The sequence below is a fragment of the Carya illinoinensis genome, chromosome 5 (assembly GCF_018687715.1).
Source record: "Carya illinoinensis cultivar Pawnee chromosome 5, C.illinoinensisPawnee_v1, whole genome shotgun sequence".
Classification (NCBI taxonomy): domain Eukaryota; kingdom Viridiplantae; phylum Streptophyta; class Magnoliopsida; order Fagales; family Juglandaceae; genus Carya; species Carya illinoinensis.
The window spans coordinates 3,357,781-3,373,463 of NC_056756.1; the positions used below are offsets into that span (position 1 = coordinate 3,357,781).

The 15,683-nt window shown below is 38.3% G+C and overlaps 2 protein-coding genes across 2 annotated transcripts; both read left to right on the top strand.

The window, feature by feature from the left end:
• The first annotated feature begins 186 nt into the window (after window positions 1-186).
• On the top strand, window positions 187-7,450 carry LOC122309860 (peptidyl-prolyl cis-trans isomerase FKBP12). The gene is made up of 5 exons (XM_043123579.1): window positions 187-368; window positions 1,186-1,219; window positions 1,357-1,418; window positions 6,488-6,540; window positions 7,136-7,450. The coding sequence occupies exons 1-5, from the start codon at window positions 281-283 to the stop codon at window positions 7,235-7,237; spliced, it is 339 nt and encodes a 112-aa protein (XP_042979513.1). The 5' UTR covers window positions 187-280; the 3' UTR covers window positions 7,238-7,450.
• Window positions 7,451-8,862: 1,412 nt separating this feature from the next.
• Window positions 8,863-10,343, top strand: LOC122309859 (mitochondrial uncoupling protein 5-like). Its single transcript, XM_043123577.1, has one exon. The coding sequence runs from the start codon at window positions 9,031-9,033 to the stop codon at window positions 10,012-10,014; it is 984 nt and encodes a 327-aa protein (XP_042979511.1). The 5' UTR covers window positions 8,863-9,030; the 3' UTR covers window positions 10,015-10,343.
• The last annotated feature ends 5,340 nt before the right edge of the window (window positions 10,344-15,683 follow it).

The following is a 15,683-nucleotide window of genomic DNA, read 5'->3' on the forward strand; positions in this document are numbered from 1 at the left end:
ATAAAAAAATATCCAGATTATAAAATCAGATTATGCCCTTGTTTGGATTAACAATTTAACCACACTTCAATTAAAAAAAATAAAAATAAAAATACCTGTAAATAGATATTGTATATGGTAGAAAAACTTTCATATTTTAATAGATAATGTTTTAACGTAATAGAGGATGCTCGAGGCAAGGAGAAACCGTAGTCTATTGGTTTGGTATAAAATAGTGAGAAGGGGTAGAACCTAAGTGACTGTCGATTGAATTCCCAAAAGCGTGAGCAGCCAAAAAAATATGGGAGTGGAGAAGGAAGTGTTAAGGCCTGGAACCGGTCCCAAACCTGTAGCCGGTCAGAACGTCACCGTTCACTGCACTGGTTATGGTTAGCTCCTCTCTATCTCTCTCTGCGTCAAAAGCCCTAAATATAGAAAACGTAGGGAAAGAAAGCATACCCATACCTTAGATTCCAGATTTTGTAATATATTCTGTGATGAACAGAGTCCTTCATTCATTCGGCTTGGCTGGAGCGAGGTTTCCATTATGATTCGGCTTTATTTTTAATGTAATTATGCGATTGACTTCTTGGACTAATGGGTCTTTCCTGGTGTAAGATTTTAGTAAAAATTAATTCCTTTTTCAGTAGGTTGAAATGACCGTTTGCTTCCTGAAAGTTGGCTTTACATTCAATTTGCGTCCATGGACTTTTTTTTTTTTCCTTTTTATCTTTTCTTTGAGCTTCCAGTTTATTCACGGTAGCAATATCCTGTCTCCCTCCGTCCATCAGTTGTGAATTGTTCTCATGGTTGACTCGAATGATGGTATAATCGGACACTCACTTTTTTGAAATTTTGGGAAGAAAATTGAAGCTCCACCGATGTTCAAGGACCAAAAATCAGCCTTTTAAGTTGTAAGAGCCAAAGTTTTTCTCGACCATAATTTTTTGTTCATTTCGTTTGCTGATTTTTTTTTCTCATTCCAATAGGACTACTGTTTCAATTTTATGCATTGGTTCCCCCTTCTTTCACCCCTTTGTCTGTGCAAATGATATGGTTAAAATGACATAAGAGTTACCTGATGCCTTTCTGAGTGTTTTTGTTTAATCTTTTGAAATGAACTCGCCTAATTGATAGAATAGAAGGGTGAGAGGTCTAGTGTAGTTTTCATTTTGTGTCGCCCATTAATGTTCTTATTTGTCACAGGAAAAAATGGTGATCTCTCCCAAAAATTTTGGAGGTGAGGATTGAGCTTTGTTCCTTGTTTGCCTGTTTTTACTATTTTCAGCTTGTCAGTGGATTGTGGATTTTTTTTTCCTCTGGGCTTGTATCTGATTTGGACAAGGAGTATTTATGTTTCATATTTGTCTCATATAGCACAAAGGATCCTGGACAGAAGCCATTCAGCTTCAAAATTGGCCAAGGTTCTGTTATTAAAGGTACTTGTACCATTATGTTCTATATCTCTACCACGTTGAGGACAATCACTTAATGTTCCATGTATAAGACGGAGAATGACCAAGTTAAATGGTTGATAATGATATTCTTCTTTTATATGGCCTACAAAGTTCATAGATACTCAGTTCCTTGCTGAAAGTATATACTTGATACTCCGAATCCTTGCTGTGTATCATCAACTTTGATCATCTCTTTCCTCTTCTTTGACCAACTTTGATAAGAGGATCTGGTACTGTTTTTGTTCTGTTGACTATGTGGAAGGGCCAAGAGTTGGGAGCAACCAGATTTATTTGTTCTGACGAGAAACTAATGTTCGAACGTTGTAGGAGGTTACATATTCTCTGTAGGGAGCATGTCTCCGAGATCGATGGTAGAAACTGCTTTAGTTCTATTTTAAGGGATATATATTTTAGATAACGCTTCTATATCAACTGTGTTGTGTGTGTGTAGAATATTTTTTGATCGGCAAATAGAACGGATTAAAAATATATATAATATATTATAGATAGATAAGAATGGATTAAATTTTTTTTTGATAATTAATAAGAGATTTTATTACCAAGAATAGGCATAGCCCATGTACATAAGAAGTATACAAAGGAAATACCTACCACACTCTAGAAGCAGGAAAAAGACTAAAACATATTCTGTACATTATCATCATCCCTTACAAAAATCCTAGCCCACAAACACAAAGTAGAAGAGAAAAAATTCCAAAGTTCTGAGAGAATGCTCTGTCTTCAAAACATCTCCCATTCATTTCCAGCAAAATACACCACATTAAACACAAAGGAATCATATTCCATCTGACAGCTACACATTTCCTTCCCTCAAAACCTCTCCAACATGCAAGAAGATCTACAACTTCCTTTGGCATCACCCAATATAAACCTGCTTGACTCGACCTCATACCATAAAGACTTTGCCAGCTCGCAATGAAGAAAGAGATGATTTACAGATTCACCATCCTTCTTGCACATGACATACCAATCAGCAATGCACATAATGTTTTGTAAGGTTATCCATGGTCAAAACTTTCCCTAGAGTTGCCACCCAACTGAAAAATGCCACCTTAGTAAAAACCTTCACTCTCCAAATGGTTTTCCAAGGGAAAGCACAACCAGAATGACAAGTCAGCACCTTATAAAAAGAACTAACAGAAAACCTGGACTTTCCAGCATGGTCCCACAATAAACTGTCCTCTCTTCCCTGCATCACTTTTGAATTATAAATTCTTCCCAAAAGTTCAGAAACATCATTCACTTCCCAGTCATTTACATCTCGGATAAAATCAACATTTCACTGAATATTTTTATCCGTATGTTGGAAATAATCTGCCACAGCAGCATTTTGATCCATTGCAATCCTAAAAAGAGAGGGAAATTCAGATTTGAGAGCTGATTCCCCACACCAAATATCATGCCAAAAAAGAATCCTCTTCCCTTCCCCCACCTTAAATGTAATATGTTTTGAAAACTCCCCCCAACCTTTCCTAATGAACTTCCATAAACTCACCCCATACGCTCCTCTTAACTTCATTAGAACACCAATCCCCCCACCCACTCCCGTATTTTACAGCAACAACATTCTTCCATAAAGCATCACTCTCAAAATGATAACTCTAAAGCCATTTCCCAAGAAGTGCTTTGTTAAACATCTTCAAATTTCTCATCCCCAATCCTCCACAAGAAATTGGTTGACAAACCTTGTTCCAACTAACCAAATGAAACCTTTTCTTCTCTCCTATACCTGCCCATAAGAAATTGCGATAAATTTTCTCAGTTCTTTTTGCAACCCCTGATGGCAAAGGGAAAAGTGAAAAAAAAAATACGTGGGAAGATTAGACAGCGTATTCTTTATCAAAGTAATTTGTTTCCCTTTAGACAAGTATAGCATTTTCCATCCAGCCAACCTTCTCTCGATCTTCTCAATCACCCCTTCCCATATGGAAATAAATTTGTGAGAGGCACCCAACGAAAGACCAAGATACTTTAGTGGCAACGAAGAATCTTTTTTTTTTTTTTTTTTATAAGAGATAAATATTATTGATTTGAATGCAATATGCATAGCCCGCGTACACAGAAAGTATACATAAGAACACTTAAATACATTCTAGGAGTGATGAATTAAAGACAATAAATCATGAACATTGTCCCCGTTTAGTACAATAGCGGAAAACCAAAGTAGTAAAGTGTGGAGAAAAAAGTTCTTCAACTCCGTCAAAGTACGTTCCTGGTCTTCAAAGCAGCGCGCATTCCTTTCCGACTAAATACACCACATGATACACAGTGGGATCATCTTCCACACTGCTGCCACTTGATGACAGCCTTACATCTTCCTCCAACAACCCAACAAATCCACCACTCTTGAAGGCATAACCCAAGCAACATCAACCCTTTAAAAAATCTCATCCCACAACTCCCTTGTAACTTCATAGTGTAGTAGGAGGTGATCCACAGATTCTCTATTCTTTTTACACATATAACACCAATCCATCACTACACACCCCCTCTTCCTCAGATTATCCGTGGTCAAGATCTTCCCAAGGGCGGTGTTCCGTTCAAAGAAGGCTACTTTGGAAGGCACACGATACCTCCAAATGTTCTTCTAAGGAAATGGAGGATGATCTTGTGTTGACAAAATTTTATAGCATGCTTTAACAATACATTTCTTGTGATTACTGGTCCTCCACTTCAAATGATCACACTGTGCCATAGGAGTCCCCATGGAGTATAGGAGGTTGAGAAAATATGATCCAATAGATAATTCCCAATCTTGAAAATCCCTATTAAAAAGAATATTCCACTGATGAGAACCATGAAAAAATAACTGCATATCCACCACTGAAGCCTCCCTATTAACAGCAATACGATAAAGAGCTGGAAAAGCTCTTTCCAATGCATGATCTCCACACCACTTCAAAACATGACCACCGCCTCCTTATAAACTTCCATAAACCCACACCATACCCCCCTCTCACTTCGTTGGAGCACCAACCACCTCAAGCAGCTCCATATCTGGCATCGATAATTTCCTTCCACAATGAACCCCCCTCCGAGTGGTATCTCCATAACCATTTCCCCTGTAAAGCTTTATTGAAAATTCTTAAGTCGTACACTCCCAATGCCCCTACACAACTGGAGCACAAACTGTCTCCACCTAACTAGATGGAATTTCTTCTCCTCCCCCATGCTCCCCCATAAGAACGTCCTAAAGAGTTTCTTAATCCTGTTCCCCACCCCTACCGGTAAAGGAAATGGAGATTAAAAATAAGTGGGGAGGTTTGTAAGGTGGCTCTTAATAAGGGTGAGATGACCACCTTTTGATAAGTACACCTGTTTCCAATCAGCCAACCTTTTCTCTATTTTCTCCACCACCCCGTCCCATATAGCTCTAGCCTTAAATGTTGCTCCCAATGGGAGACCCAGATATTTCAATGGCAAAGAGGACACCTGACAATCCAAAAAGCTTGCTAAACTGCGTATGTTTGAAACTGCACCCATTGGCACCATCTTAGACTTACCAGGATTCACCTTGAATCTTGACATTGCTTCAAAGCATAGTATCAGTGCACGTAGAGTTTGGATCTGGCTAATATCCGCTTCACAAAAAAGTAAAGTATCATATGCAAATAAAAGATGAGAGTTTGTAATTGAGCCACCAGTGCCATTACCCACCTGGAAACCAGAAGCGGCAACGAAGAATCATTAATCCTTAGACCCAAGACCGCTTCAAAACATAACAACAATGCTCTCAAAGATCGAAGATGTTCTTGATTAGGCTCACAGAAAATTGAAGTGTCATCGGCAAAGAGAAGATTAGATAATTTAATGCTATTCTGATCCTCATTTCCCACCTCAAAACCCGGCAAGCACCTTCCTTCTACCGCCACTTCAATCATTCTGCTCAACACATCCATAACAAGAACAAGAAGAAAGGGTGACAACGGATCTCCTTGTCTCAAACCACGAGAGTTATTAAAAAATCCAACTGGGGAACCATTCACCAAAATAGAAAATCGCACCGTCGAAATGCAATGCTTGATCCACACGCACCGTTTCTCTCCAAAACCATACCTCCCAAGTAAGGACAAAAGGAAATCCCAACAAACATGGTCATTTGCCTATTCCATGTCCAATTTGATCAAAATTCCAGATTCATTTAAACGAATTCTGCTATCCACAAATTCATTAGCAACTAAGACTCAAGAATTTGTCTTCCCCTTACAAAAGCATTTTGAGATTTTGAAATAATTTTTTTTCCAGGAGGGGCCCCACAACTCAAAGCCGTGTGAAAGATGGTCCCTATCTGCATTATGTGATGCATATAGTGAGAGAGTGACGATCGGACATTTGAAGATAAGGAGCAGACACTAGAGAAGCTTTGATCTTTCATGTTCCATATTTTATTTCTATGGGCCATAGCTATAGATTTTAACAGCTTAATTTACATGATTTTCTTGTTTTCATTACTGCGATCTAGATAGGTCTTATTTCTTGTATACCTTTTTGTGTACTTGGGCTATGTCTATCCTTATTAATAATATCGTTTACTTATCAAAAAAAATTTTTGAAATAATTTTTCCCAACACTAAACTCATACTATTAGCTAACACCTTAGAAATGATCATATATATACCCCCCATTCACCAAACTTATAGGCTGAAAATCTCGCATTCACCAAACTAATATATATATATATATACCCCATTCACCAAACTAATATATATGTATGTATAATATTATAGACTGTTTAAAGAGAATTCACTATAAATGCCAAATTATTGTACAATAAAAAAAATATTTATAACTAACTCCTGCAATCCATTGGACTTGAATCTGAGACAACCCACAATTCCATACTTACTGGACGTGGAAGTGTGATATTAACCCAAAGGCCATTGACGAAAATATAACCTACAACCTGCTTTTTGTGTTTCCTTCATATCCTAACTTGGAGTTGGTCTTTTGGGGATAGTTACTGCTTTGTATCATTACATGGGGTGTGGGTTTTGGGGTAATTCATTCTTTCTTTTTGGACCAATCTGTAGGATGGGATGAAGGTGTGCTGGGAATGCAAATGGGAGAGGTTGCTCGTCTGCGGGTAATGCTTAACTTCTGTTCTACCTTTACTGTTTCAGACTGCTATATTCTGTTCATGTCAGATAGGATGTATATTATATTAAAGTTTGGCCATCTTGTATATTGTGATGACATATGGGGCAAATTTTTTGGAACTTTCATTTCGAGGCTTTACTTCCATTGGCATATTTCACTTGTTTGTTACAATTGACTTTATTTGAAAATTTTCAGCTTTTTACTTCCGTATAGGTTGGTATTATATTGGCACACCGCACATTTTGTTGTAATCTTAGAAGACCAGAAAAAAGCATTTGGTTCATTTACTCTTTCTAAAATTAGCATGTTCTGCATATATGTTGGATAATCTTTATGTTCTTGATCCTTTCTTAAATAATGCCCTATTTGAATCTCTCGTCACTGACTAGTCTCCACATCCTAAATTTCTTACCGTACACTACCTTAGATCCATTACTTTTATCTCATCAAGATAATTGCTTTAAGGTTTTGAAAGCTGAGTCCCTTGTATGGCTTTTGCTGTTTTTGGCCTGTGTTTTGTGAGCCATAACTTGAAATGTTCCTTATCGAGCATCTTTGGTTCCTGTGATATATTTTTTCAGTGCTCTCCGGATTATGCTTATGGTTCTGGTGGGTTTCCTGCTTGGGGTATACAACCCAACTCCGTCCTAGTTTTTGAGATTGAAGTTCTGGGTGCAGAGTGACAACTCTCCAGGAACTGGGTAACCGTTGGTAAAACCACGAGGTTATATTCAGAATAACTTGCTTGGCAATGAACATGTACCAAGATTATGACACAGAGATTGTCTGCCTACTCTAGGAGCATGATATAAATGTTATGTTCCAGCTCTAGATGCTTATGTGAAGTTAATACTGGGTTTGCTTATGATTAATACATTTTCTCTTGGCCTTCTCCATATATGATCCAAGGAATCTATTTTCACAATTTTCCTTTCATGATCCATTCATAATGCATCATTTTCCCCGGTGTTTTTGTAATTGTGATGACTGTGATACGATAGGAAGGGTGGAAATGATACGTTATGAAGAGATTGTGAAAGAAACATGGCGTCAGTATTTCTGCGAATTCCAACAACACATACATTGCTTCTTTGCATTAATCGATTCATCCGCGTCAATGTTGGTGGCTAAATCCTCTGTTACATAAGATGTCGGGTGACTCCTAAATTTGTGGGACTGGTAAATAGTCTCATTCCAATTACTCCATTATCGAGGGTGCCGGGAAAAAAGAAATCTTTATCGAGAATATGCCATATATAGTCAATATTAATATGATTGGATCTGTGATTGGCATGCATTGAATGACTGTGCTCGTGATGAAGCTGATTTGTACGTGGGGCAGACGATCAACTACTTGGGTTGGAATTCGGCATTTGCATTGGCAAATCCGAGCCCCAATATGTGTTTTTATACATCATGCATGCGGCTTTGTAAATGTTGAAATGTTGGGTTTTGACTCGGAATTCGCATTCCCAATGAATAACGGTCTTTCATGAGCCGGTTGAATTTATTTGACTTGATTTTCTTTCCTTGACATGTAGAGTAATTAACCCATTTAGCCCAAAAAAAAAAAAAAACCCAATTAGGCGGATAAATCCATATACCTCATTCGAATCCCCGCCTGTTCAACACCAACGTAGACATCGTTGCTCGTTCACCGTTATGCATACCGTAATTTGATTGAGTTGTGATCAGATCTGCCAAACGACCACGTACCGGCATGGCCCCACTTATTTGTTTTCGATTAGAGCATCAAGCAGCGCAACCCGGAAAGAAAACTTGGCAACGTTAGCAGGCAGTTTGGAGAGTCTGATTGGACTTCAACTGGGTTTAATCGAAGTTTTGATTGGACGGGGAAAATAGGAACCCTTGTAGCCATAATAATATTGTGCGGTTGTAAATATGGTTAGACTCAACCTCCTCTGCGCCCAATATTGATTGACCATATTGATGGTTTCGTTTGTGGAGCGTTGCAGGCTCGCACGCTGTGTAGAATATATTGGGATTTGGGGGAACTGACCTTGTAAAACCAGCGTGGTGGACTGCTGACTTAGACCTAGTCCTCCCATTAATAAGGAGGCCCCAAGTGCGCAACTGCGCTGTAACCTAACAAGTAGACGAAACTCGATCCTCCTAGTTGCTTTGAATATTATTGCTTGATGTCATTTAGTCAAACACCTACGACTAAAGACTGGTCACAGGACGCCACCCCGCCCAAACAACTAACGATAAACTGAATCAGATAGGACCGCGTAAACGTGCAGGAAGATTCCTTTCTATTACCTCCGGCCGGCCTCATTTCTTAATGACTACCAAAGCTTACTATAAAATGGCTTCCATTCTTGAGCTTTCTCCACACACTCCGATCTCAACCTCATCACTCAGTGTTCTTCTCTACTTCCTACCAAAAACCAACTTCTCAAACTCCTCTTTTAAAAGTGGGACTCGGAAATAATCGGAATTAACAAACACAAACATGAGTCTCAAAGGCTTTGTCGAGGGAGGCATAGCTTCGATCGTTGCCGGGGCTTCCACTCACCCTCTTGACCTAATCAAGGTGCGCATGCAGCTTCAGGGCGAACCCCGCGTCCCCAGTCCCGCCTTTCAGTCCGCCATTCGTCCCACTGTTGCCTTAAACTCCACCATCGGATGTAATAATACTTCTCTGTCCGGTACATTACACGTTGCCCAACCACCCCGCGTTGGACCCATCTCCATCGCGGCTCGAATCATCCAGACAGAAGGTCTTGCCGCTGTCTTTTCCGGTGTCTCCGCAACCATCCTTCGCCAAACTCTCTACTCTACCACCCGCATGGGCCTTTACGATATTCTTAAGCGTAAATGGTCTGATTCTAATTCAGGCTCGGGTAATTTACCTCTCATGCGCAAGATAGCGGCTGGCCTTATTGCTGGCGGTGTCGGTGCCGCTGTCGGTAACCCTGCAGATGTGGCGATGGTTCGAATGCAAGCCGACGGACGCCTTCCGATCGACCAACGCCGGAACTACAAGAGTGTGGTTGATGCAATTAGTCAAATGTCAAAGCAAGAGGGTATTCCAAGCCTGTGGCGCGGCTCAGCTCTGACGGTGAACCGCGCGATGGTCGTGACGGCATCGCAACTGGCGTCTTACGATCAGGTCAAGGAGATGATCTTGGAGAGGGGTGTGATGGGGGATGGGATCGGGACCCACGTAACGGCAAGCTTCGCGGCAGGGTTCGTGGCTGCTGTGGCCTCAAACCCGATCGACGTGATCAAAACAAGAGTGATGAACATGAAGGTGGAGCCAGGGGCGGAGCCACCTTACTCTGGTGCATTGGATTGTGCCACGAAGACGGTGAGGGCAGAGGGTATCATGGCTTTGTATAAGGGTTTCATTCCTACCATCTCAAGGCAAGGCCCTTTCACAGTGGTGCTCTTCGTCACTCTCGAACAGGTTCGGAAGCTATTCAAGGATTTCTGATCCTCCGGCGATCGAAGTAGAAATATTATTGCGATTAGAATCTACTTACGAGAACCAAAGATAGATACAAACTCTTGAGACTTATATAGGAAATACATGATGATTGTTGCGATTCTTCTTTTATTTCTAGTGTCAATGGAATCAACAAAAACGAAATGATCATCAATATATATAGCTCGATGGTAACATGATGATATCTCAGATTCTATAATTTGGGTAATTGAGCAGATCTCCAATGCTAGCTAGCTAGCTAGCTTATTACTTGGTCATGGTCTTCATAGACATGATGAGAGTATATATATTATACAGTACTACATAATTCTCTCAAATTTTCGTAGATCTGCTTAAAGATTTAATGATGGTATGTTAACCTCCACATGGCACATGATGTCTATAAAAAAATAAAATGTAAAAAATGCCAACAAAAGAACAGGAAGGTGATAGATCTCCAAAACCGAATTTAAAAAAACAAATAAAAAAATAACCACGAGTAATGATTTCATAACCACAAAATAATTTTATATAAATAAGTTCACAAACTTACCTAAGAGCAATACGTTAGATCTATGTTGTAGTATGTGGCTGATATCGAGTGAAACACGTGTACAGATAAAGCAGGCTAATGTAACCCTATTTTGATGTAGTGAAATCTAACTGTTGCTCGTTTTTGTGGATGTAGACATACTGTCGAATCACGTTAAATCTGTGTATTTTTCTTATTGAATCTCTCTTTGATTTTCTGTACTATTTATTATAATTGCCGCACGTTTCATAACTATTTATTTTACAGTAAAAATAATATTATAATCTAATGTATTACATCAAGTGATGTAATTTATAAATTTATTTTTATAAAATTATTTTATAATTAAAACATTTCAAAACATGTAGTGCTGAATATCTCATCATTCAACTGGTTGATTTCAAGGAGGCATACATGAAATTAAAAATTCTATGTCATGTATAGTATTTGTACAGTATAATATAAGTGTCCATTAACTAAATTTTAATATTTGCAATATATCGAATGTGTTATAAAACTATCGAAAGGAGAGAGAGAGAGAGAGAGATAGAACTCAAAGAAGTTATGAAACTTATGAATTTCTTAAAGAATTCAACGATATATATAGGCGTACAAAGGGAACTATGCAAGTTACTATGTAGTACTATGCTGGCACTGTGCATATTTACTATGCAGTACTATGCTGGCACTATGCACTGTGCGATGTCGGCCATTTACTATGCCAGTTACTATGCTGGCACTATGCTGGCACTATGCACTGTGCATTTGACGGCTAGCTCAAGGTGGTCATACAATTTTACAATGTTATTTTACAACACTCCCCCTTTAGATGACCACATATAATGAATATGCCTCGTTAAAACCTTGCCAAGGAAAAACCCTGTGGGAAAAAACCAATGGCGAAGGAAAAAGAGTACAATATTCATGTGTACCGTAAAATGCTTTAAGATTGCCTCATTAAAACCTTGCGAAGGAAAACCCAGTGGGATAAAACCTTAGCGAAGGAAAAAGAGTACAATCAGCATAAGTCTTCAAGATGTTACTCCCCCTGAAAAGTGCATGATAAAAGGTCTTCAAGTCTCCGCATTCCAATGTTCTGCACAATCTTCTTAAATGTTGCAGTTGGTAATGCTTTTGTGAATAAATCTGCCAGATTATCGCTTGATCGTATCTGCTTGACTTTAATTTCACCTTTTTCTTGAAGTTCATGAGTATAAAAGAATTTAGGTGAAATATGTTTGGTTCTATCACCTTTGATATATCCTCCTCTAATTTGAGCAATACAAGCAGCATTATCTTCGTATAAAGTTGTTGGACTATCATTAATCACTGGAAGACCACACTTTTCTTGAATATGTTGGATCATTGATCTTAGCCAAATGCATTCTCGACTTGTTTCATGAATTGCAATGATCTCTGAGTGATTTGAAGATGTAGCAGATAGTGTTTGTTTGATAGATCTCCATGATATAGCAGAATTTCCATAAGTAAATACATATCCAGTCTGAGATCTACCTCTGTGTGGATCTGAAAGATAACCTGCATCTGCATATCCAACTAATTGTGGACTTGAACCATATTGATAAAATAATCCCATATCAACCGTACCTCGAAGGTATCGAAGGATATGTTTAATGCCATTCCAATGTCTTCGAGTTGGTGCGGAACTATATCTTGCAAGTAAATTAACTGAAAATGCAATATCAGGCCGAGTGCAATTTGCAAGATACATCAGGGCTCCAATTGCACTGAGATAAGGTATTTCAGAACCAAGAATTTCTTCATTGTCTTCACAAGGACGAAATGGATCCTTCTGCACATCAAGTGATCGAACAACCATTGGAGTACTCAGGGGATGAGCTTTGTCCATGTAAAAGTGTTTCAAGACTTTCTCTGTATAATTTGATTGATGAATGAGAATTCCATTTGGCAAATGCTCGAGCTGCAGGCCGAGACAAAATTTCGTTTTGCCAAGATCTTTCATTTCAAATTCATTCTTTAAATATGTAGCAGTTCTTCTGATCTCTTCAGGAGTTCCAACAAGATTTAGATCATCAACATAAACCACAATAATAACAAATCCGGAGTCTGATTTCTTAATAAAAACACATGGGCATATTGGATTATTCTCAAATCCTTCTTTCAATAGATATTCGCTAAGGCGTTTATACCACATGCGTCCGGATTGTTTTAACCCATATAAAGATCTTTGAAGCTTAATAGAATACATACTTCTGGATGTACTCAGATTAGAAGCTTCAGGCATTTTATATCCTTCAGGGATTTTCATATATATGTCATGATCTAATGATCCATATAAATATGCGGTGACCACATCCATCAACTGCATATCCAATCTTTTTATAACTGCCAAACTAATCAAATATCTGAATGTGATTGCATCCATAACAGGAGAGTATGTTTCCTCATAATCAATCCCCGGTTTCTGCAGGAAACCTTGTGCAACAAGTCGTGCTTTATATCGCACAATTTCATTACTTTCATTACGTTTACGTATAAATACCCATTTATATCCAACGGGTATTACACCCTTTGGTGTTTGTATAATTGGTCTAAAGACCTCTCGCTTTGCTAGCGAGTTTAATTCAGCTTCAATAGCTGATTTCCATTTTGGCCAGTCATCTCTACGTCGACATTCTTCGACAGTTCTTGGCTCAATTTCTTCATTACTTCTGGTAATGTCAAGAGCCATTTTATATGAGAATATGTTGTCGACAACAGTTTTATTTCTATTCAAAATTTCTCCTGTATTCATGAAATGTATCGAGATCTCGTTATTTTCAGGTACCTGTCCCTCTTCAAGGGAAGACATTTCATGAAATACCTCTTCAGGAGGTTCTTTCTCAGGAGATTTACTCTCTTCATGAGCATCAATTACTCTTATGGCCTGTGTTGGTATGGACTCTTCAGGAGTACCAAATTCATTTTGTATTTTCCTCTTTCGAGGAATTTTGTCCTTAGCACCAATAGGCCGTCCACGCTTCAGGCGTATCTTAGACTCGCCTATTGCTATTTTGGCAACTTGTCCTTCAGGGACTGCAATCCTTGCTGGAACATTAACAGCAGGAATATATGATTTTACCACACCTTTAGTGTCAGTAAATGCATCCGGTAATTGGTTTGCAACACTTTGCAAATGAATAATCTTTTGAACCTTTAGATTACATTCTTTTGTACGAGGATCAAATTGGGAAAGAGCTTTATTTTCCCAAGTAATTTCTTGTCGTGCTTCAGGCACCGACTTCTCATTACACAATGTTTGTCGTGCTTCAGGCACCGACTTCTCATTACCCATTGTTGGAAAAATGGATTCGTCAAAATGACAATCCTCAAAACGTGCCTTAAACATATCCCCTGTAAGAGGCTCAAGGTATCTGATAATAGATGGAGAATCAAACCCAACATATATCCCAAGTCTACGTTGAGGGCCCATCTTTGTACGTTGTGGAGGTGCAATTGGAACATATACAGTACATCCAAAAGTACGAAGATGAGAAATATTTGGTTGCTGACCAAATGCAAGCTGTAATGGTGAATATTTGTGATATGCTGATGGTCTAACTCGAATTAATGATGCTGCATGAATTATAGCATGTCCCCAAGCAGAAATAGGAAGATTTGATTTCATGAGTAAAGGTCTAGCGATTAGCTGAAGCCTTTTAATCAATGATTCAGCTAAACCATTTTGAGTATGTGTGTGGGCAACTGGATGTTCAACATCTATTCCTATTGACATGCAATAATTATCAAAAGCTTGAGATGTAAATTCTCCTGCATTATCCAATCGAATAGTTTTAATTGGATAGTCAGGGAATTGTGCTCGTAGCTTAATTATTTGTGCAAGAAGTTTAGCAAATGCAGCATTTCTAGTGGAAAGTAAACAAACATGTGACCATCGACTTGATGCATCAATTAAAACCATAAAATATCTTAACGGTCCACTTGATGGTTGAATAGGCCCACATATATCTCCATGAATCCTTTGTAAAAACGATGGAGATTCAAAACCAACCTTTGAGATAGATGGTTTGATAATCAATTTACCTTGAGAACATGCAGAGCATGGATATTCATTGGGTATGATAATCTTCTGATTCTTTAGGGGATGCCCATACGAATTATCAATTATTCGTCTCATCATTATTGATCCCGGATGTCCAAGGCGATCATGCCAAGTCATAAATATTTTGGGATCAATGCACTTCTGGTGCATTACAACATGTGATTCAATTGTTCTCATTTTTGTATAATACAATCCAGATGAGAGGGCAGACAGTTTTTCTAATACGAGCTTCTGGCTCGAAATTATTTTAGTAATGAGAAGATGCTCTTTATCGTCTTCGTTAATGGTTTCAATATGACAACCATTACGACGTATATCTTTAAAACTTAATAAATTTCTTCTGGATTGTGAAGAAAATAGAGCATCATCAATGCAAAATTTGGTGCCATTAGGCAACACAATATAAGCTCTTCCGGAGCCTTCAATTAGATTCGATGAACCGGAGATGGTATGAACATAGGCTTTACTCAATGTTAGATTTTGAAAATATTTTTTATTCTTAAGAATTGTGTGAGTTGTAGCACTGTCAGCCAGACATACATCTTTATTATTCATCTCGGAGATAGAAAGTTCATCAATAAGACTCATGATTCTACAAAATATATAAAACTTTCATTACTAAAAAAAACATTACAGAATAAAAATATTTTACAATAATATAAAGGAAATACATTAATTAAAAAGGAACACTTCCATGATCAACTCTACCACTAGAATCCTCAAAGAAATCAGAAACATCAAGACTTGTAATATCTTCTCCATCTATAGAATTTAAAGCATATGATGGTTCAGCAAAATTTGTTTCAAATTTCTTTGTTTTTTCTTTTATGGAAGATTGGTATAAGTCAACCAAGTGTTTAGCTGTACGACAGGTACGAGACCAATGTCCAGTCATACCACATCTATGGCATTCATCTTCATATTTCTTTACAAATTTATTTTGAGGACCTTTGCCCTTTTCTGAGTTGAACCACTTCTGGTGGTACGGTGTATATCTATTATTTTCCCTTTTAGTGTGGTCACTTCTAGGACCTCCACTTCTATAGTTTTTCTTACCACGTC